The 25,408-nt window shown below is 38.3% G+C and overlaps 4 protein-coding genes and 1 long non-coding RNA gene across 8 annotated transcripts; all 5 read right to left on the reverse strand.

Annotated features, from left to right (window-relative positions):
* Window positions 1-4,278: 4,278 nt before the first annotated feature.
* On the reverse strand, window positions 4,279-8,478 carry LOC126585379 (integrin-linked protein kinase 1-like). Of its 2 annotated transcripts, XM_050249788.1 has the most exons (12): window positions 7,961-8,474; window positions 7,768-7,842; window positions 7,519-7,614; window positions 7,201-7,286; window positions 6,987-7,107; window positions 6,452-6,531; window positions 6,186-6,248; window positions 5,815-5,921; window positions 5,550-5,635; window positions 5,220-5,341; window positions 4,819-4,930; window positions 4,279-4,693 (listed from the first exon to the last, which is right to left on the reverse strand). In XM_050249788.1, the coding sequence occupies exons 1-12, from the start codon at window positions 8,285-8,287 to the stop codon at window positions 4,589-4,591; spliced, it is 1,380 nt and encodes a 459-aa protein (XP_050105745.1). In that variant the 5' UTR covers window positions 8,288-8,474; the 3' UTR covers window positions 4,279-4,588. The 2 variants fall into 2 exon arrangements, with proteins under 2 accessions (XP_050105745.1, XP_050105746.1); XM_050249789.1 differs by lacking the exon at window positions 6,186-6,248 and having other exon boundaries at window positions 7,961-8,478.
* A 528-nt stretch (window positions 8,479-9,006) lies between these two features.
* LOC126585380 (cyclic phosphodiesterase-like) lies at window positions 9,007-10,502 on the reverse strand. Its single transcript, XM_050249790.1, has 3 exons — window positions 10,185-10,502; window positions 10,019-10,073; window positions 9,007-9,410 (listed from the first exon to the last, which is right to left on the reverse strand). The coding sequence occupies exons 1-3, from the start codon at window positions 10,500-10,502 to the stop codon at window positions 9,205-9,207; spliced, it is 579 nt and encodes a 192-aa protein (XP_050105747.1). The 3' UTR covers window positions 9,007-9,204.
* On the reverse strand, window positions 9,007-14,497 carry LOC126585381 (cyclic phosphodiesterase-like). 2 transcript variants are annotated; one of them, XM_050249792.1, is made up of 4 exons: window positions 14,072-14,497; window positions 13,907-13,961; window positions 13,055-13,298; window positions 9,007-9,166 (listed from the first exon to the last, which is right to left on the reverse strand). In XM_050249792.1, exons 1-3 carry the CDS (start codon window positions 14,387-14,389, stop codon window positions 13,093-13,095), a joined length of 579 nt encoding a protein of 192 aa, XP_050105749.1. In that variant the 5' UTR covers window positions 14,390-14,497; the 3' UTR covers window positions 9,007-9,166; window positions 13,055-13,092. The 2 variants fall into 2 exon arrangements, with proteins under 2 accessions (XP_050105749.1, XP_050105748.1); XM_050249791.1 differs by lacking the exon at window positions 9,007-9,166 and having other exon boundaries at window positions 12,702-13,298.
* LOC126585383 (cyclic phosphodiesterase-like) lies at window positions 12,702-18,484 on the reverse strand. 2 transcript variants are annotated; one of them, XR_007610479.1, is made up of 4 exons: window positions 17,992-18,484; window positions 17,827-17,881; window positions 16,882-17,179; window positions 12,702-13,000 (listed from the first exon to the last, which is right to left on the reverse strand). XR_007610479.1 is itself a non-coding variant. In XM_050249793.1 (3 exons), exons 1-3 carry the CDS (start codon window positions 18,301-18,303, stop codon window positions 16,974-16,976), a joined length of 573 nt encoding a protein of 190 aa, XP_050105750.1. In that variant the 5' UTR covers window positions 18,304-18,484; the 3' UTR covers window positions 16,592-16,973. The 2 variants fall into 2 exon arrangements, 1 of the variants encoding a protein (XP_050105750.1); XM_050249793.1 differs by lacking the exon at window positions 12,702-13,000 and having other exon boundaries at window positions 16,592-17,179.
* Window positions 18,485-22,534: 4,050 nt separating this feature from the next.
* Window positions 22,535-24,586, reverse strand: LOC126587540 (uncharacterized). The gene is made up of 4 exons (XR_007611119.1): window positions 24,272-24,586; window positions 24,082-24,189; window positions 23,477-23,540; window positions 22,535-22,720 (listed from the first exon to the last, which is right to left on the reverse strand). It is a non-coding gene; the product is annotated as an uncharacterized LOC126587540 (long non-coding RNA).
* Between the last annotated feature and the right edge of the window lie 822 nt (window positions 24,587-25,408).

Raw genomic sequence — 25,408 nt, forward strand, 5'->3', positions numbered from 1 at the left:
TCTCATGTTAGGGATTTGATTTTAGCTTGGCTGCTATGTGATCGTGGTGCCCTGCTTGCGGTGGTGATCTCTGCCTCCATGGCCGGCGGTGTTTAATTACCCCGTAATCGACAACGGTGGCATGCAGCTCCTCATGACAGCGAGTGAGCTCTTGATCTTATGCCCAGGGATTTTGTTTCAGCGAGATTAGTAGGTTGTAAATGGGTTTTTAAGATCAAGAAGAATGCTGATGGTTCAATTGGGAGGTATAAGGCAAGATTGGTGGCTAACAAGAAGAAGGTATTGACTATGGAGAGACTTTTAGCCCAGTTGCTACAACAATGAGATTAGTTCTAACTTTATTTGTACATTTTGACTGGACATTGAGACAATTGGATGTGAAAAATACCTTTCTACATGGCATCTTGCAAGAAGAGGTGTACATGACACAACCACCTGGATTTGTTGATACCAAACATGGAGACTATGTTTGTAGATTATATAAATCCTTATATGGATTGAAACAGGCACCAAGGGCCTGGAATGAGAAATTCACTAGTTTTCTGCCATCTTAGTGTTCAAATCCACATATACGAATTCATAATTGTTTGTGAAAATTGTCAGCAGTTATGTGACATATATGCATGCCCAAGTAGAAATAGCCATGCAGAAGATGAAGCTTTCACATTAAAAATTTTCCAGATTGGGTAATTAAAATTTAATTTTAAAAACCTTGGCCAGCAGGATTATATTGTAATCCTCTCAGTGAGATTGCAAACATGACAGTAACCCTGTTCTAACGAAGGAGACGTGTAATCAGTATTTGATATTTTTGCTTTATGAATCCAGAGTCCAAAGGACAATCATGATTGCATTTTCTTTCTTTTTTTTCTTTTGGGTGGTTTGGTAATCTTTCAATTTCCAACCGTGGAAGTTTCTAGTACCCACGATGCACACTAAAGAAAGTCAAAAATTACAAACAAGTTTTTTCTTGTCAAATTTTAAGACGTTCCGTTTGATGTTGCCACGTTGTTTAATTTCTTTTAAAATAGGGGTGTGCTATCCACACATCCCTTTTTACTTCTCACACACCCCTTGTTAATTTTTGTCCTTTAATATTCTTTAATTCATCTGATCCAACGGCCGAAAATTAAAAAAGTGTGAGAGAAGTAAAAAATGATGTGTGGATATCACATCCCTTAAAATAAAATCCAATTTTACCTTAAAAGAAAATTTGCAGCTAGAATTGTTAGCTTGATATAAATCGTTGCTATATTTTTGAAAAGAAACTTCAGTTTTTAGGGTCATGTACTGTCTAATTGTATGATAATGTTCAACGTGTGTGTGTGTGTAAGGTATATAAGGTAATTTAACCAAAAGTCAATAAAAACTTTACTATTAAGTCATATATCAATGATATATTTTTATTAATTAGGCATATGTCAATGATGAATGCCACATAGGCTTTAAGTCATTATAACTAGTTAGAATTTAACTATTCTATCATTCTCTTTCTTTCTCTCTCTATAAATGTCATATAAGTTTAAGCTATTATAAATACGGATTTAGATTCTCTCCGGATCAATGTTGTGGAGATCCTCTGGGCCGATGTGTCTCATTCATTGATACAAATCCAACGGCCAAAATCTCTTATCTTTCCTATTTTCCCCTCAACTCTTCTCTTTCTACCTCATTTTGAAGCTCTCAACCTAGAACCACCAACTCCCCAAATTCCAAATTAAATTCAACCTCACCTCAAAATCAACCGCAACACTGCCACAACCCACCCAACCCACAACCACCATTTGCTCCCTCACCTTAACCTCTAAAAAATCAGCCCCAACATTGCCACATCCTTCAATTGCAAATCCCTTAACCTTACAACCTCATAACAACAAAAAGAGGGGTTGTGCAAACCAATGTCTTTTCATTGCAGATATCTTTTTCATAACTATGGAAGAATTTGGGGTTTGTTAACAACAAAAAGCTAAAAAACAAATCAGACTTAGAACAGATGACCTGCAATTGAATTTGGGGTTTGTTAACAACAGTGGGGTGTGGGGGTGCGAGGGAGAAAGAGGAGTTGAGGGGAAGAGAGGTGGAGGAAGAGGCTTTGGCCGTTGAATTTCTATTCTTATGGAACTGATCTTGAGGATAAATAGTTACAACATGTATATTTTATCATTCTCTTTCTCTCTTGCCCTTCGTTTACATGAAGGAGTCTACTCAACTCAAAAAAAAAAAAAAAGGAACCAGGAAATGGACACAACATTGCTGTGTCCAAATCTAAGTATAAAAAAAAACAGAACCAGGAAACAGACACTACATTATAGTGTCTGATTCTAAATGTAAAAGACAGAGTTAGGAAATGGACACTACATAATAATGTCTGAATCTAAATGTAAAAATCAAGAATCGCGTAAGGTATGAAGTGTAGGAGACGTGTGAGTGATGGAAAAAATAGAACAAAAAAACGGACACTGCAACGCAACATCTACATCTAAAAGTGAAAAACAAAATAGGAAACGAACAATGAATTGCAGTGTCTGAATCCAAATGTACAAAGGAACATGTAGGAGGCGTGTGAGTGATGGAAAAAACGAAACCAATAAATAGACACTGCAACGCAATGTCTGAATCCAAATGTAAAAACAAAATTAGGAAACAGACACTGCATTGCAATGTTTGATCCATATTGACTTATTCCAAATATGAAACTATGAGAAAGGTGTAAACAAAATCAGGAAACAGACACTACATTGCAATGTTTGATCCGTATTGACTTATTCCAAATATGAAACTATGAGAAAGGTGTGTTAGTTGAAGTGGATGCTAGTTGTAGTTGTAAATTTTGTAATTTTTATTTATTTTAGATGCATTTAAGTATCACAATACATGATTGACCTATTATAATTAACAAAAATATTATTGATCTATTGTTAATATTGTAAATTGATTTTTCAGAAAATCACCCATATATATATTTGTGTGTGTGTGTGTGTGTGCACGCGCGCGTGTGTGCATTTGTAGACTAAGTTTTTCCATGATTTACCACTTGTTTGGTTGCATGGTCGCGGATGCATGCGGCCAGCCAGCACCAAAACTATCGGGAGAATTCAGCAGAGGTCTGCACAATTCAACAGGCAGACATCGAAAAATAAACGGAATTAGTTGGTCTGCTGCCTTCACTTCTGTTTTTAGAATTTAATGGTTTCCAACAAGAACATGGTGTTAGGAATCTAGGTTGCTTGAAAACGAGGTCAAATAAGAAAAGAAAAAAAGCAATTGGACAATTTAGGGCCTCAATTTTTCTTCCAAAAGAGCATGTGGTCTAATATCTTAGTGTTGAGTTTTTATCCTCGCATCCCGGGTTTGAAGTTTCATTTCTCCTAAATTATCGTTAAAAAGAGAAAAAAAAAAAAAAAAAAAAAAAACCCTTCCAAAAGATCTTGTATAAGTAATTTGGTTGGTCCAACTAGTGAGTTATTTGGAAATACAAATAGGGAATATTTTTGCTCACTACTCTCAAGTGATGGTGATGATTATTATCCTACATATCATTGTTGGACGAGTTTAAATTTTGAAATTTGTCTATCCACTACACACATCTCAAAATTTAAATTCATTCAATGATAATAAATGGAATAGTGAGCATCACAATCACTTGAGAGTAGTGAGCAAAAATACACCCTATACAAAATATGAGCTCATTTCATTATGTTGGTCAATTGGTCCAACTATCTCTTTTTGCCTAATTGAGCCATGAAATAATCAGGTGCAATGGCTAGTTTGACCCATGATGTGAGAATAAGCTCTTCTCAATGGATTTCGCTTACACAAAGTTACATTACCAAACCACGAAATTAAGAGATTTTGTTGTATAAGCTAACCAATTTGTGACCACAATACATGCAAATCCAAAAGAGGCACCAAACTTATGTTGGGGTATCGGGGGAACAAAGCTCCAATCTGCAAGTGGCTCTTGTCCCTCAAACGTCTCTCTCACACTATGCAAAATTAGTTATTTAGTCTAGATACTTTTAGTAGAGTTGACCAAGATAATATGCCCGCTTCGTCACTGACCAGGATAATATGCCCGCTTCGTCGCATCAAAATTTGATTTTCCTTCCTTGTAGATTAGAGTAATTTAGAACCAGACGTTGTAAGAATATAAAAACATTCTAGAAAAAATTCCCATCGGTGAAAAGAAATAAGGATGGTAACAACCATTAGTTGATTCGTTGATTCATGTTCACAATGTCTTGAATATAAACAGAGTAAAACTTGGACAAAATCAAATTCAAAACAATACCATTCATCATCCAAAGTTTACTTACAAAGTTACAAGCAACCTTTATCTATCTTACAAATTCAAAAGCTCGGCATGAGCACAAAGTTGACCGTATTACCGGTGTCGCAACTCAAGAACAAATTGTAGTTTCATGCGAAACAAGTTTCAGTCTCAGCCCAGAATATATATCAGGATATCAAGGGGAGAGTGAAAAAAATTAGGAAGCAATGTCACAAAAAAATAAATTTTGTCACTGAGCGGGGAATGAGTAACTTCGGTTGGCTGGCTGTTAAGACAAATGAAGAAACAATTCCCATTTTATATGCTGCTGGTAGAACGTGATGAACGACTTCTGCCGCTTCGACGAGAATTATCCTTCCTTAACATGGCTTCAAGGTTTTGAAAGCATTTCAACGGTCTAACCTGTACATGTTATGTGGTGTTGGGGTGGGGAAGAGAGAAGGAAATATTCAGCTATGCAAGTAACTAGTCATGCAGGGACGTGTAAGTTAACAAAGCAATAGCAAACCACCAGAGAGAGAGGTCACCTTCCAACGCCTTTTATAACCAAGAGTGTTATACATAGATTCCAGCCTCAATATTATTTGCCTAAATGCTGGTCTTCTAGCTGGATTCTCGTTCCAGCACTGCTCAATCAACCTGTGAGCAGGCATCACATTAACAAGATTAGCTAAGTTTTTATGACCCTAATATACACAGGTTAAAATATAAGTTTTTCTGAAGAAAAGTGAATTCTGATTTGCATCCCAAAATCACTGGCTAAGAATTTGACAAATAAGCGGCAGTTGGTTACATTCCCAAGAGAAAGCACCAAAAGTCATGACAAAATCCCACAAGCATTCAACGTTTCCCAGGAAAGAAACTCAGAAATTGAAATTAATATACGATAAGTTGAAGAAGGTTGTTCTTAGAACCATATAGCACTTACTCTCTCAGACCATGTCTATAAAGCTTTTCTGGAGCTCTAAAAGGTGGGCGCTCTTTTGCAACATATGCTTCCGGAACCTCATTATCTTGCTTGGCAGCAAATGGTGGGCAGCCTTCTATCATCTACAATACAGCTCTTACAAAGTCACTAATAAACCAAATCAGGTGGTAATAACTTAGTATATCCATGATGCATTTGATATTATGCTCTTCCACAATAACTTACTACTAAAGACAAACATTTACTTAGACGAGGGGGTATGCACTATGATGGCATACAAACAACTTTATAAACACTGTTGGTCCAGATTTAAAAATGAATCATATTTACCTCTTGTAGAATTAGCGCAAAAGAGAATACATCCACTTTGGTATCATATTCTTCATTCTTGAAAACCTCAGGAGCTATGTATCGACCTTTCAATGACAATTAACACATTCCACTCAAAAACTATGTAAGCAAAGGAAACCCATGTATGAACTCAAAAATATAAAATCTTTTTTCAAGGAAACTACACGAACTATGAACATTTTTTGGCTAGGATCTATGCAACATATTAACCACAATGGTGTATTCCCAGAAAAACAATACTCACATGAAGCATCTTGACAAATCAAAGGCCTATCCTCTTTAACTGTCAGCAACTTGCTAACTCCAAAATCCGCAACTTTCAGGTGCCCGGAATCATCCCGCAATATATTCCTGTAATCTTACTCGTGAGCAACATAAAGTTAAAACGCCAAATTTTCCATGCTATTATGGGTAACAATGATTCATCTCTTTGGAATTTCAATGATAATATGAGCATATGCTTCAAGCAAAATGAGGACATGGGGGAGAGGAAGAGCACTTGGCATTTAAATTTAAATCACTTAAGTGCTCAGTGGAATGGGATTATTAGATTGTCATAGGTTTAATTCTTGCCAAGAAAAAGAGAAGGCCATTGAAGAAGAACAAGAAACATACGAAGGCTCAAGATCACGATGAATTATTGGTTCTGGCTTATTCTCATGCAAATAACTCATTCCTCTGCAAGATATCAAAAGATAAGTAGTGAGGAAATATCGAAGTACAATACATGATTTTGCTTTCACAACACGAATCAAGCAACCAACTTTTCAACATCGTAGCTTCTAATAATCGAGCATTCATTTAGTATATAGTCTCTCTTCATTTGTTAGCAAAGGAAATACAGAACGAGATAATAAAGCCAATTCAAACTAGTACCACACCTTGCAATATCAAGTGCAAATTTTACAGCTATGGTTGGTTTTAGTGCTCCTCTTCTTTTCAAAAATGCACGAAGGTCTCCCTGCAATAAAAAGACAGAAATAAAGATCTAAAGAAAACTCTAAATTTGCATTTGTTTTAATCTATAATTTGACTGTTCCCCTCTCCAATTTTTCTCTCCTCGCACCTCGGAGGAGGAATGCGAACTGAACAGAGTAAAAAGTTCTATGAGTACTATTATTTCACACAACTATGCCACTAACACTGTCATGCCTATTTGATTCTGCAATTTTCAATGGAAGCCTAAAACCAAATTTGAGGACTAACATATGCAAAAGAGGATAGCATTCTAACAGTAACAAATTCAACTTCACACTATAAGATTGGAACCTTAACTCTTACTAGTAAAGATTCTGAAATATACTCTTCGTACTATTTCGAAATACAGAAAAATAAGAACTCAGGAAATAACCGAAACTTATATAAACCATGGCATTAATATTCCACGTTAAAAAGACCAATGGAATGGGGAAATACCTTAGGCAAATATTCTGTTACAATCATCATTGGACTGCTTTGTGTCACTGCACCCAGAAATTGGACTACATTTGGATGTCGTATCCTTTGAAGCAATTCAAGCTCGTCCCTGAATGCCTTCCTGAAGAAAGACCAAATTGATTTATAATTTAAAAGACCATAAAGCTAGAAAGAATGAAGTGGAAAAACCATGAATAGTTTACGATCAACCCACACTTTATGCTCGTCAACAAGCACTTCCTCCGCAAGCATTTTCACAGCAACCTGTATTCCCCGCCAGGATGCGATACAGTATGTTCCCTGTGAAACAACGTACGAATGAACAGAACCAAATAAGGCGAGTAACAATACTGAGTAACAGCACTAAAAGAGGCACAACATCCAATTATACAACTAATCGAAAAATGCTTATGAAACACCCAAATTCATACAAAGATAAGGTGGTTCCAACTCCAAGAGGGGTAATTGATAACAGGGGAAACAAGAAATGGCAAATCCGTATACCGAAGTTATCGAAAAATGAAAATTTTACCTTGGTAATGTCAACACTGTTGGTAAAGTCCAGTTCTTTGGGATCAATTTCATACTCTGGGACTTCCCTGGCATGGTTAACGCGCATGGGAGCCATCTGAATGTTACATTCATACAAATTAGAATATAAAACAAGCATAATATGCAAAATTAAAACAAACCCAAATCATAAAACACATTGAGCTGAATTGGGTTTGTTTAATTTTCCAATATTAAAAGTTCAAATCAGCTAAATTAATCAAAAAAGTACCAGAGGCTTTGCCCCACGCTTCTCCAGAAGCCTGATCACATCATGGTTCTTATAGTAAATAGCATCTGCAAGAGGCTGTTTAATCAACGTTAGATTATTACTAATCCCTAATTAACACACACTAATTCTCCATTTTTCAATTTCACATTGGTAATCGGGGTTTTTTTTTTAATTATATAAAATTTTCACTTACGGTGCTCCCCCATCGGTCTTTTGGGTCAACGTCAGCTCCGCGGTCGAGCAGCAGCGAAACGACGTCGGTGAGCCCCTGACACGCGGCGACATGGAGAGCCGTCCGATCGTCGATGTCCCTGAAATTCACATCCACTCCGGAATCCAGAAGCTCCTTAATCCCATCCAAGTCAGCTTCATTGGCCAAATACATGAGCTTCACTCTGGGATCGATCCCCTCCGGATCATCCTCCTGCCCCTCCCCCACGCGCTCCTCCCGCTCAAGCTCCGGCGCCAGCGACGACTGCCTCCCCAGTGTGAATCTCAACGGCGTCGCCTTCAAGTCCATTGCCAGCTTCTCAGACAAGCTGGAATTTTGCTTTTGCTGTAGTAGCAGCAGAAGTGCTTTTCTGTACCGCAATTTGCTATATACGCGACGGATTTGTAGGAAAAGTGCTTTTGGTTCTAACGCTCGCGATTTTCTTTCATGCTTACATTTTCTGGTGGTGGGTTTCACGTGGGGCGAGCGCGTGGAGGGAAACTTCGACGTCACGACGAAGACGGTGCATGTTAAGAAGGGTTATTTAAAGTGAGCTGGGGTGTTAGATGCGCCTCACCAACGAACTAGTCCATGGGACCGTTGGGGTTGGGGTTGGGATTGGCGATGCAGTGTGAACTGTCGAGTGTGCCGCACGGGAATACGAGGGTTTTTTGCCCTTTTTCTGGGGGAGATCGTGAGGGAATATTAGGTTATTGAGGAGAGAGATTATTCAGCATGTCTATAACACCATTTGATATATTAAAATTTTTAACATATTATATTATTATATTTGATGTACCAAACCGTCTTTCTAGTTCCTCGCATGTTTAAAAAAATTTCGTTATTACTTATCCACCCATAACACGGTTCTGAAGATTCGTTTAATAAATGTAAAACCACCACCCAAGCCCCTGTCTTGTGACCCCGACTAGTATAAATTTGTCTTTGGACCTGTTGTATAACGCAACCATTCAATTTGATAGGGATCTAAGCTGAAAGTCTCATAAAAAAACACATAAAAAGGAACATATTAAAACCATAGTGGATTAGTGATCACCAAACCAAGCGTTTACTTAAAAAGCCCCATCCTCTGTGACAGCTTTAAGCCTTTGACAATTGACATTACAACAAAACCTCCAACTTGTTAATGTTTTTGATCAAGAGATGACAGGAACACTGAAACAGAACCTGATTACAAGCTTGATCATAAGCACGCAGTAAGAGAACTAATTCGATTCGAGGGTGCACTCAGCAATCTTCTCCCAGGACTTGAGAGTTATATCTTTGGGGTCGGTTTTGAACAACGCAAGGCGAGTAACGGGGAAGCTCAGGCCGGCAATGCTCTCGTCGAGAGTGTTAGCTTTTTCTTGCGCCTTCTTCTTCTCTTCGTCGGTCAGATCACCGTAGAGGATGCTCAAATGTGGCATATAAGCTGCAGGACAAATATAATACCAACCAGGAATCATCAATCCTAAACCAAGAACAGTACTTTCAGTTGATAAAAATAAGGCTTTTTAGCCTAGTCCTCGAGATTGACTCGTCACCATGGTTTTGAGATTTTAAATCGATAGAACTTTGTCCATCATCAATCATTTTGGTCATTCCGTAAAAAATCTCCGTTAAATAAGGAGTTATGACAACTTCAGTGACAAAGTGAAGAGTTATGCTAATAACAGAGACCATTTTGGACTAATACAATATCGGAGACCATTTTGGGCTTTTTTGAAAGATGCAAACTATCTTCTTTTAACAACCTGAAAGTTTGATAACTATTCTGTTTTTAGTTTTCACAGATAATACTGAGTAGCCACATTTATGCATCAATCGTTGTCTCGCCAATTGAAGGAGAACACCTACTATTGATCAAAAGCATAAAGATATCAAACTTAATCTTTAGAAACTTTAATTAACAGAAAAATAAAAATTAGCAGGAACCCACATCTACTTTCTCCTCCTCTCTCACTTGCTCCCAATCCAAATGAACAAATATAAAAATAAATCTTTTTCACAAGAAAAATAAATTAGTGCATTAGAACTTACGGGTTGAGCGTTTGAAACCGAAATGGCCAGAGCAGTGAGCACTAGCTTCCACCACCTGAGAAAATCAAACCCCAGAAACTAATTTTATTAATAACTCGTATTAAATTCCAATCAAATCCCACAAAAAAAGGAAGAAATTGGAAAAAAATAAATAAATAATAATTACCTGAGGGGTCGGATTTATAAGGAGGGAAACACACTGGTAAAAGAAGGTGCCGGTGCCGGTGGCCACGCGATCAACCTTGGCGTCGTAGGCCTTGAGGCCCTCAGAAGCCGATCGGAACTTCGCGAGGGCGTCGTCCAGGGTCAGGCTGATAGCCCCCACCACAGTGATGTGGGGCTCGAACTGTGGACCACCGAACTCGGCACGGAGGCCCTGCATCAGCTTCTTCAGCCTGGGGGCCACGTCATCCGGCGGGAGGGCCCACACCGAGTAGACGTTCTTTACTTCCGCCGCAGTAGATGTGGTTTGTGGGTTTGCCATGGAAACTGAGGGGTGGATGAAGAGGAAGAGAGAAAAGCCAAGGAGTACCAACACTTGTTAGGATTTTGGGGATGAATTTTATTCAATTTTTCATTTAATTTTTGTTTTTGGGTATTGATTGATCTTATTAACAAAATAAATAGGGTAAATTACATAGTAGCCCTTCAGGTTTGAGGTCTATTACAACCCCATACAACATCTTTAAAACATTTCACTTTCATACCTCAAGTATTATTTTATTTCAAAATAATACCTCCGTTACATTTTCCATCCATTGATCTGTTAAGTGCTGACGTGGCTGCTAAATGTGTGTCACGTGGCTGCCAAATGTATGCCACGTGGCATAATAATAATTTTTTAATTTTTTTTTTGAAAAATCTGAATCTTCTTAAAAAAAAAAACAAAAGCAAAATCAAAAGCTGAAACCCAGAGAAAAAACCCAGAAACTTACACACCCCTTCTCCCAGACGACCCACCTCACCCCACCTCGCAGAGGCCCTTCCCGTCGCCCCCTCCACCCCCCTCTCATCTCCCCCATCTTCATCTTCTTCCCCCGACCCCCGTACCTGCAACCCAGAGAAAAAAAAAACCTCAATCCCGTCTAAACTTCGATTCTTCTCGCTCCTTTGACCTCTCGCGCTTCGCTTCCCGATGCTTGGACCTCTCTCTGCTCCATTCCCTCTCGTCCCTCGGCTCGTAGGATAGTTCACGGTGGTCGCGTGAGACTTCCCGACCGTCGTCGCTCGGCTCGCTTGACTGTTCGCGGCGAGATTTGTGGTCGCAGGGGTCGAGAGAGATCTCGCGCTTGGAATCGCGGTCCAATCGATGGTGGTGGCAGTGGTAATCGGAGTCTTTTGACGATTGCTTTTCGTCGGCATCACGACTGTGATGTTTGTCGTAGTCTCTGTCGTCCTCACTCCAGAGCTTTAAGGAATGGTGGTTGCTGTCCCTAAGGTCAAACTCTTGGATATCTGTGTATGAATTGAGAAAATTGTTGTTTAATTTCATGATTTGAATATATTGGAATGTTGTGGGTGAGGTTACAGATGAGAGAAGGGAGAAAAGGGGTGGGGGTGGGGTGGGTTTTTGGATGGGAAGGGAGGTGAAGAGAGTGGAGGAGAGGGAGGTGGTTGGGAGGGAGAAGAGGGGTAGGGAGAGGTTGCGGGGGTGGTTCTGCATTTTCTAAGTTTTGGTTTTTTTTTTTTTTTTTTTTTTTTTTTAAAGAAGATTCAGATTTTTCAGAAAAAAAAATTAAAAAATTATTATTATGCCATGTGGCATACATTTGGCAGCCACGTGGCACACATTTAGCAGCCACGTCAGCACTTAACGGATCAATGGATGGAAAATGTAACGGAGGTATTATTTTGAAATAAAATAGTACTTGAGGTATGAAAGTGAAATGTTTTAAAGATGTTATATGAGGTTGTAATAGACCTCAAACTTGAGGGGCTACTATGTAATTTACCCAAATAAATAGAATATTCTGGGCACATATTCGATGTATAAATAATGGTTTAGAATAAAGTTTTTATGATAGACATTGGATTCGGTTCAAAAAAATAAATAAAAAAGACTTAAACTTTTGGATCAGCTGCTTAATCTAGGGATTTTTTTTTACTTGTAAATATAATATTTTAAATTTAAATTTCTTAAATAACGAATTCGTAATCAATTTATTTTTTACACAATGTATCGTTGAACCAAAAACTTACACGAGGTAAGTCAATAGACAAAATATATTATCAAGATTCAAAATCTTCTAATGTAATAAAAGAGAAAACTTATAAAATTGCATTTTTAGTTTATACTAGCAGGAATAATGTTGTAGTATCTTTATGCAGAGTGATTTTTAAATTGGTACATTATAGTTGAGGTTTTAAAACAATATCAATTTGTGCATTTCATCTAACGAATATTTGCATCTTTATTAAACTTATGACATGATAAAATTCGTATTGGATTGACATTTAAGCCATAATTGTACCAAATTAACTAAAAAAAATTAATAATTTAATGAGATTTTATTTTGTTGAAAAAAAGTACGATATTTCAATTAATTTTTTTTAAAATGTTATCCCTTCAATGAAAATTGTCATTAAAAATAAGAAAACACTCCAAAAATCTTATTCTACACTTCTCACAAGTGTATTTTACTTTCTAATTAAAAGTTTGAAGTGTAAAATGAGATTATTAGAATATCAATAATGCACAAAAACTCTAATATACAGATAAGAACAGTACATGAGGCTACACGCAACCCAAAAGAGCCAGCCAAAACACCGATGCCACAGTTTGTACACACAAAACCATAGCCAGCGTACTAGAGATTTTTTAGTATGACCGGAACACGGGTTGGTACATCACGTGTCCCTATACAAATAGTGGAAAATATTAAAACCATAGTGGATTAGTGATCACCAAACCAAGCGTTTACTTAAAAAGCCCCATCCTCTGTGACAGCTTTAAGCCTTTGACAATTGACATTACAACAAAACCTCCAACTTGTTAATGTTCTTGATCAAGAGATGACAGGGACACTGAAACAGAACCTGATTACAAGCTTGATCATAAGCACGCTGTAAGAGAACTAATTCGATTCGAGGGTGCACTCAGCAATCTTCTCCCAGGACTTGAGAGTTATATCTTTGGGGTCGGTTTTGTACAACGCAAGGCGAGTAACGGGGAAGCTCAGGCCGGCAATGCTCCCGTCGAGAGTGTTAGCTTTTTCTTGCGCCTTCTTCTTCTCTTCGTCGGTCAGATCACCGTAGAGGATGCTCAAATGTGGCATATAAGCTGCAGGACAAATATAATACCAACCAGGAATCATCAATCCTAAACCAAGAACAATACTTTCGGTTGATAAAAATAAGGTTTTTTAGCCTGGTTCTCGAGATTGACTCGTCACCTTGGTTTTGAGATTTAAAATCGATAGAACTTTGTCCATCTTCAATCATTTTGGTCATTCCGTAAAAAATCTCTGTTAAATAAGGAGTTATGACAACTTCAATGACAAAGTGAAGAGTTATGCTAATATCAGAGACCATTTTGGACTAATACAATATCGGAGACCATTTTGGGCTTTTTTGAAAGATGCAAACTATCTTCTTTTAACAACCTGAAAGTTTGATAACTATTCCGATTTTAGTTTTCACAGATAATACTGAGTAGCCACATTTATGCATCAATCGTTGTCTCGCCAATTGAAGGAGAACACCTACTATTGATCAAAAGCATAAAGATATCAAACTTAATCTTTAGCAACTTTAATTAACAGAAAAATAAAAATTAGCAGGAACCCACATCTACTTTCTCCTCCTCTCTCACTTGCTCCCAATCCAAATGAACAAATATAAAAATAAATCTTTTTCACAAGAAAAATAAATTAGTGCATTAGAACTTACGGGTTGAGCGTTTGAAACCGAAATGGCCAGAGCAGTGAGCACTAGCTTCCACCACCTGAGAAAATCAAACCCCAGAAACTAATTTTATTAATAACTCGTATTAAATTCCAATCAAATCCCACAAAAAAGGAAGAAATTGGAAAAAAATAAATAAATAATAATTACCTGAGGGGTCAGATTTATAAGGAGGGAAACACACTGGTAAAAGAAGGTGCCGGTGCCGGTGGCCACGCGATCAACCTTGGCGTCGTAGGCCTTGAGGCCCTCAGAAGCCGATCGGAACTTCGCGAGGGCGTCGTCCAGGGTCAGGCTGATAGCCCCCACCACAGTGATGTGGGGCTCGAACTGTGGACCACCGAACTCGGCACGGAGGCCCTGCATCAGCTTCTTCAGCCTGGGGGCCACGTCATCCGGCGGGAGGGCCCACACCGAGTAGACGTTCTTTACTTCCGCCGCAGTTGATGTGGTTTGTGGGTTTGCCATGGAAACTGAGGGGTGGATGAAGAGGAAGAGAGAAAAGCCAAGGAGTACCAACACTTGTTAGGATTTTGGGGATGAATTTTATTCAATTTTTCATTTAATTTTTGTTTTTGGGTATTGATTGATCTTATTAACAAAATAAATAGGATAAATTACATAGTAGCCCTTCAGGTTTGAGGTCTATTACAACCCCATACAACATCTTTAAAACATTTCACTTTCATACCTCAAGTATTATTTTATTTCAAAATAATACCTCCGTTACATTTTCCATCCATTGATCCGTTAAGTGCTGACGTGGCTGCTAAATGTGTGTCACGTGGCTGCCAAATGTATGCCACGTGGCATAATAATAATTTTTTATTTTTTTTTTGAAAAATCTGAATCTTCTTAAAAAAAAAACAAAAGCAAAATCAAAAGCTGAAACCCAGAGAAAAAACCCAGAAACTTACACACCCCTTCTCCCAGACGACCCACCTCACCCCACCTCGCAGAGGCCCTTCCCGTCGCCCCCTCCACCCCCCTCTCATCTCCCCCATCTTCATCTTCTTCCCCCGACCCCCGTACCTGCAACCCAGAGAAAAAAAAAACCTCAATCCCGTCTAAACTTCGATTCTTCTCGCTCCTTTGACCTCTCACGCTTCGCTTCCCGATGCTTGGACCTCTCTCTGCTCCATTCCCTCTCGTCCCTCGGCTCGTAGGACAGTTCACGGTGGTCGCGTGAGACTTCCCGACCGTCGTCGCTCGGCTCGCTTGACTGTTCGCGGCGAGATTTGTGGTCACAGGGGTCGAGAGAGATCTCGCGCTTGGAATCGCGGTCCAATCGATGGTGGTGGCAGTGGTAATCGGAGTCTTTTGACGATTGCTTTTCGTCGGCATCACGACTGTGATGTTTGTCGTAGTCTCTGTCGTCCTCACTCCAGAGCTTTAAGGAATGGTGGTTGCTGTCCCTAAGGTCAAACTCTTGGATATCTGTGTATGAATTGAGACAATTGTTGTTTAATTTCATGATTTGAATATATTGGAATGTTGTGGGTGAGGTTACAGATGAGAGAAGGGAGAAAAGGGGTGGGGGTGGGGTGGGTTTTTGGATGGGAAGGGAGGTGAAGAGAGTGGAGGAGAGGGAGGTGGTTGGGAGGGAGAAGAGGGGTAGGGAGAGGTTGCAGGGGTGGTTCTGCATTTTCTAAGTTTTGGTTTTTTTTTTTTTTTTTTTTTTTTAAAGAAGATTCAGATTTTTCAGAAAAAAAAATTAAAAAATTATTATTATGCCATGTGGCATACATTTGGCAGCCACGTGGCACACATTTAGCAGCCACGTCAGCACTTAACGGATCAATGGATGGAAAATGTAACGGAGGTATTATTTTGAAATAAAATAATACTTGAGGTATGAAAGTGAAATGTTTTAAAGATGTTATATGAGGTTGTAATAGACCTCAAACTTGAGGGGCTACTATGTAATTTACCCAAATAAATAGAATATTCTGGGCACATATTCGATGTATAAATAATGGTTTAGAATAAAGTTTTTATGATAGACATTGGATTCGGTTCAAAAAAATAAATAAAAAAGACTTAAACTTTTGGATCAGCTGCTTAATCTAGGGATTTTTTTTTACTTGTAGATATAATATTTTAAATTTAAATTTCTTAAATAACGAATTCGTAATCAATTTATTTTTTACACAATGTATCGTTGAACCAAAAACTTACACGAGGTAAGCCAATAGACAAAATATATTATCAAGATTCAAAATCTTCTAATGTAATAAAAGAGAAAACTTATAAAATTGCATTTTTAGTTTATACTAGCAGGAATAATGTTGTAGTATCTTTATGCAGAGTGACTTTTAAATTGGTACATTATAGTTGAGGTTTTAAAACAATATCAATTTGTGCATTTCATCTTACGAATATTTGCATCTTTATTAAACTTATGACATGATAAAATTCGTATTGGATTGACATTTAAGCCATAATTGTACCAAATTAACTAAAAAATAATAATAATTTAATGAGATTTTATTTTGTTGAAAAAAAGTACGATATTTCAATTCATTTTTTTTAAATGTTATCCCTTCAATGAAAATTGTCATTAAAAATAAAAGAACACTCCAAAAATCTTATTCTACACTTCTCATAAGTGTATTTTACTTTCTAATTGAAAGTTTGAAGTGTAAAATGAGATTATTAGAATACCAATAATGCACAAAAACTCTAATATATAGATAAGAACAGTACATGAGGCTACACACAACCCAAAAGAGCCAGCCAAAACACCGATGCCACAGTTTGTACACACAAAACCATAGCCAGCATACTAGAGATTTTTTTAGTATGACCAGAACACGGGTTGGTACATCACGTGTCCCTATACAAATAGTGGAACATATTAAAACCATAGTGGATTAGTGATCACCAAACCAAGCGTTTACTTAAAAACCCCATCCTCTGTGACAGCTTTAAGCCTTTGACAATTGACATTACAACAAAACCTCCAACTTGTTAATGTTTTTGATCAAGAGATGACAGGGACACTGAAACAGAACCTGATTACAAGCTTGATCATAAGCACGCAGTAAGAGAACTAATTCGATTCGAGGGTGCACTCAGCAATCTTCTCCCAGGACTTGAGAGTTATATCTTCGGTGTCGGTTTTGTACAACGCAAGGCGAGTAACGGGGAAGCTCAGGCTGGCAATGCTGTCGTCGAGAGTGCTAGCTTTTTCTTGCGCCTTCTTCTTCTCTTCGTCGGTCAGATCACCGTAAAGGATGCTCAAATGTGGCATATAAGCTGCAGGACAAATAAAATGCCATCCAGGAATCATCAATCCTAAACCAAGAACAATACTTTTGGTTGATAAAAATAAGGCATTTTAGCCTGGTCCTCGAGATTGACTCGTCACTTTGGTCCTGAGATTTAAAATCGATAGAACTAGCCTTTGAGGTTGTCCATCGTCAATCATTTTGGTCATTCCATGAAAAATCTCCGTTAAATAAGAAATTATGACAACTTCAGTGACCAAAGTGAAGACTAATGCCAATATCAGGGCCCATTTTGGACTAATACAATATCGGAGACCATTTTGGGCTATTACTTGCAAACATATAGCTTTTGAAAGATGCAAACTATCTTCTTTTAACAACCTGAAAGTTTGATAACTATTCCGTTTTTAGTTTTCACAGATAATATTGAGTAGCCACATTTATGCATCAATCGTTGTCTCGCCAATTGAAGGAGAACACCAACTATTGATCAAAAGCATGAAGATATCAAACTTAATCTTAAGCAACTTTAATTAACAGAAAAATAAAAATTAGCAGCAACCCACTTCTACTTTCTCCTCTCTCGCTTGCTCCCAATCCAAATGAACAAATATAAAAATAAATCTGTGTAACTTTTTTTTCACAAGAAAAATAAATTAGTGCATTAGAACTTACGGTTTGAGCTTTTGAAACCGAAATGGCCAGAGCAGTGAGCACTAGCTTCCACCACCTGAGAAAATCAAACCCCAGAAACTAATTTTATTAATAACTCGTATTAGATTCCAATCAAATCCCACAAAAAAGGAAGAAATTGGAAAAAAATAAATAAATAATAATTACCTGAGGGGTCGGATTTATGAGGAGGAAAACACACTGGTAAAAGAAGGTGCCGGTGGCCACGCGATCAACCTTGGCGTCGTAGGCCTTGAGGCCCTCAGAAGCCGATCGGAACTTCGCGAGGGCGTCGTCCAGGGTCAGGCTGATGGCCCCCACCACGGTGATGTGGGGCTCGAACTGTGGACCACCGAACTCGGCACGGAGGCCCTGCATCAGCTTCTTCAGCCTGGGGGCCACGTCATCCGGCGGGAGGGCCCACACCGAGTAGACGTTCTTTACTTCCGCCGCAGTAGATGTGGTTTGTGGGTTTGCCATGGAAACTGAGGAGCGGATGGAGAGGAAGAGAGAAAAGCCCAAGAGTCCAACACTTGTTAGGATTTTGGGGATGAATTTTATTCAATTTTTCATTTAATTTTTGTTTTTGGGCATTGATTGATCTTATTAACCAAATAAATAGAATATTCTGGGCACATATTCGATGTATAAATAATGGTTTAGAATAAAGTTTTTATGATAGACATTGGATTCGGTTCAAAAATTAAAAATAAGACTTAGACTTTTGGATCAGCGGTTTTGTTTTGTTTTGTTTTTTTTATTTATTTATTTAACAAATTGGATCACCGGTTTTAGTTTATCTAAACTTTGATGAGGTAGTTATTTATTACTTAATCTAGGGATATTTTTTAGAGAGTTTTAACGAAAAATCGGCGATATTGTTCACTTTAACAAAAAATCACATTTTTACACTAAAAAGTCAAGCATGGTACTATTCGTTTTACACTTTATTTTGTCCTTATCGTTAAAATTCAAAGTTTTCAAGCCATTTTCATTAGTTTTCCTTATTTTTTTTACTTGTAAATATAATATTTTAAATTTAAATCTCTTAAATAGCAAATTCGTAATCAATTTATTTTTTACACAATATATCGTTGAACCAAAAACTTACATGAGGTAAGCCAATAGACAAAATATATTATCAAGGTTCAAAATCTTCTAATGTAATATGTCACATCCCGGCCCGGGCCCCCACCACATTTCGGGCTCGATTTCTCCGTAGCACGATATTGTCTGCTTTGGACCCCAACCATGCCCTCACGGTTTTGTTTCTGGGAACTCACGCAAGCAGAACTTCCCAGTTGGTCACCCATCATGTGAATGCTCTGGCCCATTCTCGCTTAACTTCGGAGTTCCTACGAAACCCGAAGCCAGTGAGCTCCCAAAAAACCTCATGCTAGGTAGAGATGAGAATATACATATAAGGTTTACAGAATCTACTCTCTTAGGCCATGTGGGATCTTACATAATAAAAGAGAAAACTTATAAAATTGCATTTTTAGTTTATACTAGCAGGAATAATGTTGTAGTATCATTATGCAGAGTGATTTTTAAATTGGTACATTATACTTGAGGTTTTAAAACAATATCAATTTGTGCATTTCATCTAACGAATATTTGCATCTTTATTAAACTTATGACATGATAAAATTCGTATTGGATTGACATTTAAGCCATATTTGTACCAAATTAACTAAAAAAATTAATAATTTAATGAGATTTTATTTTGTTGAAAAAAAGTACGATATTTCAATTTTTTTTTTAAATGTTATCCCTTCAATGAAAATTGTCATTAAAAATAAGAGAACACTCCAAAAATATTATTCTACACTTCTCACAAGTGCATTTTACTTTCTAATTGAAAGCTTGAAGTGCAAAATGAGATTATTAGAATATCAATAATGCACAAAAACTCTAATATATAGATAAGAACAGTACATGAGGCTACACACAACCCAAAAGAGCCAGCCAAAACATCGATGCCACAATTTGTACACACAAAACCATAGCCAGCATACTAGAGATTTTTTAGTATGACCAGAACACGGGTTGGTACATCACGTGTCCCTATACAAATAGTAGAATATGTGTGTTAAAAAGTTAATAACCTAAAAAGTAAATCCCACCACTTATATAAAAATACGTAATATACCACCCATGTTTGGGTCACAACAAGGACGAAGCCAGAGATTTGTATGAGCGGGGCATTCTCAAACAATAAAGTCACAAATAATTCATTGAACAAAACACTAATATATTAATTCATAAAGTTTTTCATACAACATATTACATTATTCTTCGAATCGTTTTCATGTTTTGAAAACGTTGCATAACAATATCATTACCAATACCATTAATGTCACATCTCGGCCCGGGCCCCCACCACATCCCGGGCTCAACTCCGTCGTAGCACGATATTGTCCGCTTTGGGCCCCGACCACGCTCTCATGGTTTTGTTTCTGGGAACTCACACGAGAACTTTTCAGTGGGTCACCTATCATGGGATCGCTCTCGCACGAACTTGCTTAACTTCAGAGTTCTGATGGAACCCGAAGCAGTGAGCTCCCAAAATGCCTCGTGCTAGGTAGAGATGAGAATATACATATGGAGGTAGATTGTCTGCCCTCCTGTTTGGGTGCCATTCCCATCCCTTTCTATTTGTGTGGTCATGGTTAAGCCACGTCAACTTTTTATATTTTTATTGTTTTTTGTCTTATTATCTCTATAAAAAAAAATATAAAATGTTGATGTGGCTTAACCGTGACCGCACAAAATAGGAGGGGATGAGAATGACACCCAAACAGGAGGGCAGACAATCTGCCTCCTATACATATAAGGCATAGAGGATCCACTATCCTGGACGATGTGGCGTGTTACAAAGTAGCCACATTTATGCTTCAATCGTTGTCTTGCCAATTGAAAGAGAATACCAACTATTGATCAAAAGCATAAAGATTTCAAACTTAATCTTTGACAACTTTAATTAACAGAAAAAGAAAAATTAGCAGGAACCCACATCTATTTTCTCCTCCTTTCACATTTGCTCTCAAATCTCAATCCAAATTAACAAATAATAAAATAAATTTGTGTATTTTATTTTTACAAGAAAAATAAATTAGTGCATTAGAACTTACGAGTTGAGCTTTTGAAACCGAAATGGCCAGAGCACCCAGAAACAAATTTTATTAACACGTATTAAATTTCAATTAATCCCAGAAAAAAGGGCAGAAATTGGAAAAGTAAAATAAATAAATAAACAAATACCTGAGGGGTCGGATTTATGAGGAGGAACATACACTGGTAAAAGAAAGTGCCGGTGGCCACGTGATCAACTTTGGTTTCGTAGGCCTTGAGATCCTCAGAAGCCGATCGGAACTTCGTGAGGGCGTCTTCCAGGGTCAGGCTGATGGGCCCCACCACGGTGATGTGGGGCTCGAACTGGGGACCACCGAACTCGGCACTGAGGCCCTGCATCAGCTTCTTCATGGTCTGGGGGTCACGTCATCCGGCGGGAGGGCCACCATCGCGTAGACGTTCTTTACTTCCACTGCAGTAGATGTGGTTTGTGGGTTTGCCATGGAAAGGAGTGGATGAAGAGGAAGAGAGAAAACACTTGTTATGATTTTTATTTATTTTTCATTTCATTTTTTTTCGGTGTTGATTGCTTGGATCAAGGTTCTAAAAGGCGCTAGGCGCTAGTCGGACAGCAGGCTAGGGCCTAGCGCCTAGACGGTTAGGCGGGGCCTAGCGAATCTAAGTAAATCTATTATATTTCGTATAAATAAGTGTCTTTTTATACTTAAAATATATATAATTACATTATAAACTACAAAATAAAATGACATATAAATTATGAAATATTGGAAAAAATGAAAACATGGGGAACAAGCATATAATGTCTGTTTGTTTAAGTATTCAACAAGTCTTTTACAATTTATTGAAAAAAATAAAATGCAAAATGAAAGTTATTTATTTTCTGTCTAAGTGAGTCGCAACCTAGGCGGGTCTAGGCGGTCTAGGCGAACGCCTCAGCAGGTCTAAGTGTCATTTCTTAATTTTCAAACGTCCAAACATTAATAATGGTTTAGAGTAAAGCGTTTTGGTAGACATTAGATTTAAAAATATAAAGAAAGACTTTGAGGTGTATCCACTTAGTATTGTTAATACTAATGATATTTTTCTTTTACCTGTACGAGAGATTTTAATTTCAAATGGCGAGTTCGTAGTCGATTTATTTTTCTTATTCTTTAGTGCAAGTGTAATGTCACATCCCAGTTTCGACTCTGCCGTAGCACAATATTGTCCACTTTGGGTCCCGGCCACATACTCACGATTTTGTTTCTAGGAACTCAGACGAGAACTTCCCAGTGGGTCACCCATCCTAGGAATGCTCTCACCCAAACTCGCTTAACTTCGGAGTTCCGATGGAATCCGAAGCCAGTGAGTTCTCAAAAAGCCTCGTGCTATAGGAGGTGAGCATGTACATATAAGGCACATCACCCCATTTCCATTGGTCAATGTGGGATGTTACAATCCACCCTCTTAGAGGCCCGACGTCCTCGTCGACACACTCGCACCACACGGTAGAGTGGCTGACACGCCCCGACCCTAATATTCCCCGAATACCAGGATAGACACGTGCTGACCGACACTCGAGGGTGACGAAAGCCATTAATTGATACAAAAGCTAAGAATAAGAAATAAATACGGGTTATGAATTTAAATACAATGAATTAACAATTTAGGAACGAGTTCAGAGCATACAACTAAACATAATCACTAAAAAGAATTAAGATAAAATTGAATGAATAAAGAAGTGAGTCCTACATCGAGAGGATCCGAAGATGCTGCTGCGGAAGTGTCTTGACGCCGGGACTATGTGCCTTGATTCTAAGTCCTGAATGGGGGCGCAAAACAAAGGTGAGTGGACCAATTTCAATACATAAATAATACTAAAACAATTATGAACATACTAACCCCCACAGTTTATATATATAATGAAAACTACTAACATAATAAGTGATAGCTTTTAAGAAACTCTAGCATGCCATAGAACATCTCAAGAGGTATAACGTGGAAAACACCATATAAATCATCGCATGTATCGTCTCGTAGATCGTCTCGTAAACGCGGTGTGCTACTAGTAAGATCACTAAATAATAATACTCCCGGCCCAATGCCTGCACCTAAGTCTTTGTGCCCGTAGCCAGAGATAACTCCCTCCCAGCCCAATGCATGTCTCCGTGTCCCTCAGACTTTCGCTGGGGATTATTTTTTCCCGGCCTAACTGCCAACACCAGATCCTCGCCCCAGGCGGCATAGTGTCCACTAGTTACGCCTCTCAAAATAACCACTTTATAGTATAAAGTCATCCATCGTCTATACTATAAAGAGGGGTTTCGAAAACATGTTCTAGCATCCTATCATCATCCATCAGATAGTCTACCAGTTCATGGTTTTTATAGAAAATACGATATATCAAAATATAGCTCAATATAGGCTAATAATTAATTCCTCACCAAAAACACGAGACGAAAATCAACATATTCAATAAACATGCTTCTCATAAATCAAATCATAAACTCGTAAGGCATGCTATTCATTTATGCAATTAAACCATAAAATCATGTAATTTTAGAAGGGGTCCACTCACAGATACTTCGTAGCAGTAGAGTTGTGCGGATAAGGATTACCAATTCCCTCACTAGCAATTTCACCTAAGCACAAAAAGGTAATAAATGAATAAAAGGGTTTCCAAAGGATTTGGGCTTGAATAAAATAAAATAAAAGGATTTGGGTTGGATGGGTTAGGCCCTAATAGGTTTTTGGGTTAAAAACGTGATTTGGGCCACACAACCAACACACACATACACTACACAAACACACACACATGCACGGCATGCACATGCATGCACGACATGCATACACACACACACACACACACCACACGTATGCACTCATGCAATTACACACACTAAATATACATACACACACACAACACATGCATACAACACACATACTACACGGACACACACACACACACACTTCCAAAGCACGGCCCGCAGGCCTAATAACCAAAAGGGCTGGGCTTGGTCTACAGCCCAAGGCCCGTGGGTGTCCTAAACGGCCTGAAAGGCCTGGGTGCTAATCGGGGAAGAACACCGGAGCTGCTATAGCTCCGGCCGACAATAAACAGGGGTTTTAGACCTCGATCTAACTACCAAAATGAAGAGCAAGATGAGGGGAAGAGATTGCTACCCTCGAATAGTCGTGACACGGCCGGAGGTGACCGGAAATTCCCTCGAAACTCACGGGTTCGTCGGAAAAATGGGTGAGCTTCCCCCGCGCTGTTCCCGTCTTCAAAACCTTGGGAAAACAATGTAAATCTCATCACACAACGTCCAACATCATCAATGGCGATTTAAAAAAAAAAAGGATCCAACCTTACCTAACCGGAAAAATTAGAAAAACTCGTCGGAGGTCATTTTCTCTGCTTTCACCAATCTCGCTGCTACGGAAGAGAGACCAGAGCAATGCTTGATGATGATGATGATGTTCTCGAGTAGAGTAGTTGCAGGTGTGGGTGCTCTCGGGTGTGGGTCAAAAGGTGAGAGATCGGGTAGTGAGGAAGAGAAGACTTCGAGAGAGAGAAGGGGGAGAACACAAGGAAGGGCAGAGAGGAGAGAGACCGAGGGACAAAATAAAAGGGGTGGGCCCCTTGGCTCACCAATTTAGGTCCAAACAATTATTTTAAAATAAATGGGGTTGAGGTGTTTCAGTGGCTCTGGTACCATTATGTCACATTCCAATCTCAGCTTCGTCATAGTACGATATTGTTCGCTTTGGGCCCCGGCCACGCCCTCACGGTTTTGTTTTTGGGAACTCAGACGAGAACTTCCCAGTGGGTTACCCATCCTAGGAATGATCTCGCCCAAACTCGCTTAACTTCGGAGTTCCGATAGAATCTGAAGCCAGTGAGTTCCCAAAAGGCCTCGTGCTATAGGAGATGGGCATGTACATATAAGGCACATCACCCTCCCTCCGTTGGTCGATGTGAGATGTTACATGTAATGCTAGAGAGACCAACTTTTAAATTAAATTTTGTAACTATCTAACGTGGTTATTGATAATTAGATGATTACTTAAGTATTAATTAACGTATTTATTTTTTATTTATGAGACATTATATGCTTAATTTGTAAATTTAGTCTAAACAGTTGGTTTATCTATCATTACATATTAGTGACACATAAGATGAGAGCACTTCCAGCCCAACAAAGAAACGGTGAAGAAGAGTGAGTAGGAGAGATATAGAAGTGTACCAAAAAAAAAAAACAACACATGAAAAAGAAATGTTTCACTTGCACCACGATGTAAATTCGAATCTTGTTGGTTCCTAATTTAACATCTAATATAACAAATCTATTGTTTGACAAAAAATAAAAAATAAAAAAATAAATCAAGCAGTAAAAACTGAAAATATAAAATCCCACTACTCACCTTCCTCCTCCATTCCCTTTCATATTTCCCATATTTCAACAAAAGAAAAACTACATATAAAAAATCAAATAGTTAGCAAAAGGGC

Source organism: Malus sylvestris, chromosome 10 (assembly GCF_916048215.2).
Source record: "Malus sylvestris chromosome 10, drMalSylv7.2, whole genome shotgun sequence".
Taxonomy (NCBI): domain Eukaryota; kingdom Viridiplantae; phylum Streptophyta; class Magnoliopsida; order Rosales; family Rosaceae; genus Malus; species Malus sylvestris.

Bases quoted from the DNA above. Each gene is read 5' to 3' on its own strand.
- LOC126585379 (XM_050249788.1), bottom strand. From the start codon at position 8,287: ATGGACTTGAAGGCGACGCCGTTGAGATTCACACTGGGGAGGCAGTCG. The intron at 7,287-7,518 runs GTAAAATTTTCA...GTTGTTTCACAG, and splicing joins ACAGTGTTGACATTACCAAG to GGAACATACTGTATCGCATC. The intron at 4,931-5,219 runs GTAAGTGCTATA...GCCTGCTCACAG, and splicing joins TATAGACATGGTCTGAGAGA to GTTGATTGAGCAGTGCTGGA.
- LOC126585380 (XM_050249790.1), bottom strand. From the start codon at position 10,502: ATGGCAAACCCACAAACCACATCTACTGCGGCGGAAGTAAAGAACGTC. The intron at 10,074-10,184 runs GTAATTATTATT...TGATTTTCTCAG, and splicing joins TTATAAATCCGACCCCTCAG to GTGGTGGAAGCTAGTGCTCA. The intron at 9,411-10,018 runs GTAAGTTCTAAT...TTTGTCCTGCAG, and splicing joins CGGTTTCAAACGCTCAACCC to CTTATATGCCACATTTGAGC.
- LOC126585381 (XM_050249792.1), bottom strand. From the start codon at position 14,389: ATGGCAAACCCACAAACCACATCAACTGCGGCGGAAGTAAAGAACGTC. The intron at 13,962-14,071 runs GTAATTATTATT...TGATTTTCTCAG, and splicing joins TTATAAATCTGACCCCTCAG to GTGGTGGAAGCTAGTGCTCA. The intron at 13,299-13,906 runs GTAAGTTCTAAT...TTTGTCCTGCAG, and splicing joins CGGTTTCAAACGCTCAACCC to CTTATATGCCACATTTGAGC.
- LOC126585383 (XM_050249793.1), bottom strand. From the start codon at position 18,303: ATGGCAAACCCACAAACCACATCTACTGCGGCGGAAGTAAAGAACGTC. The intron at 17,882-17,991 runs GTAATTATTATT...TGATTTTCTCAG, and splicing joins TCATAAATCCGACCCCTCAG to GTGGTGGAAGCTAGTGCTCA. The intron at 17,180-17,826 runs GTAAGTTCTAAT...TTTGTCCTGCAG, and splicing joins CGGTTTCAAAAGCTCAAACC to CTTATATGCCACATTTGAGC.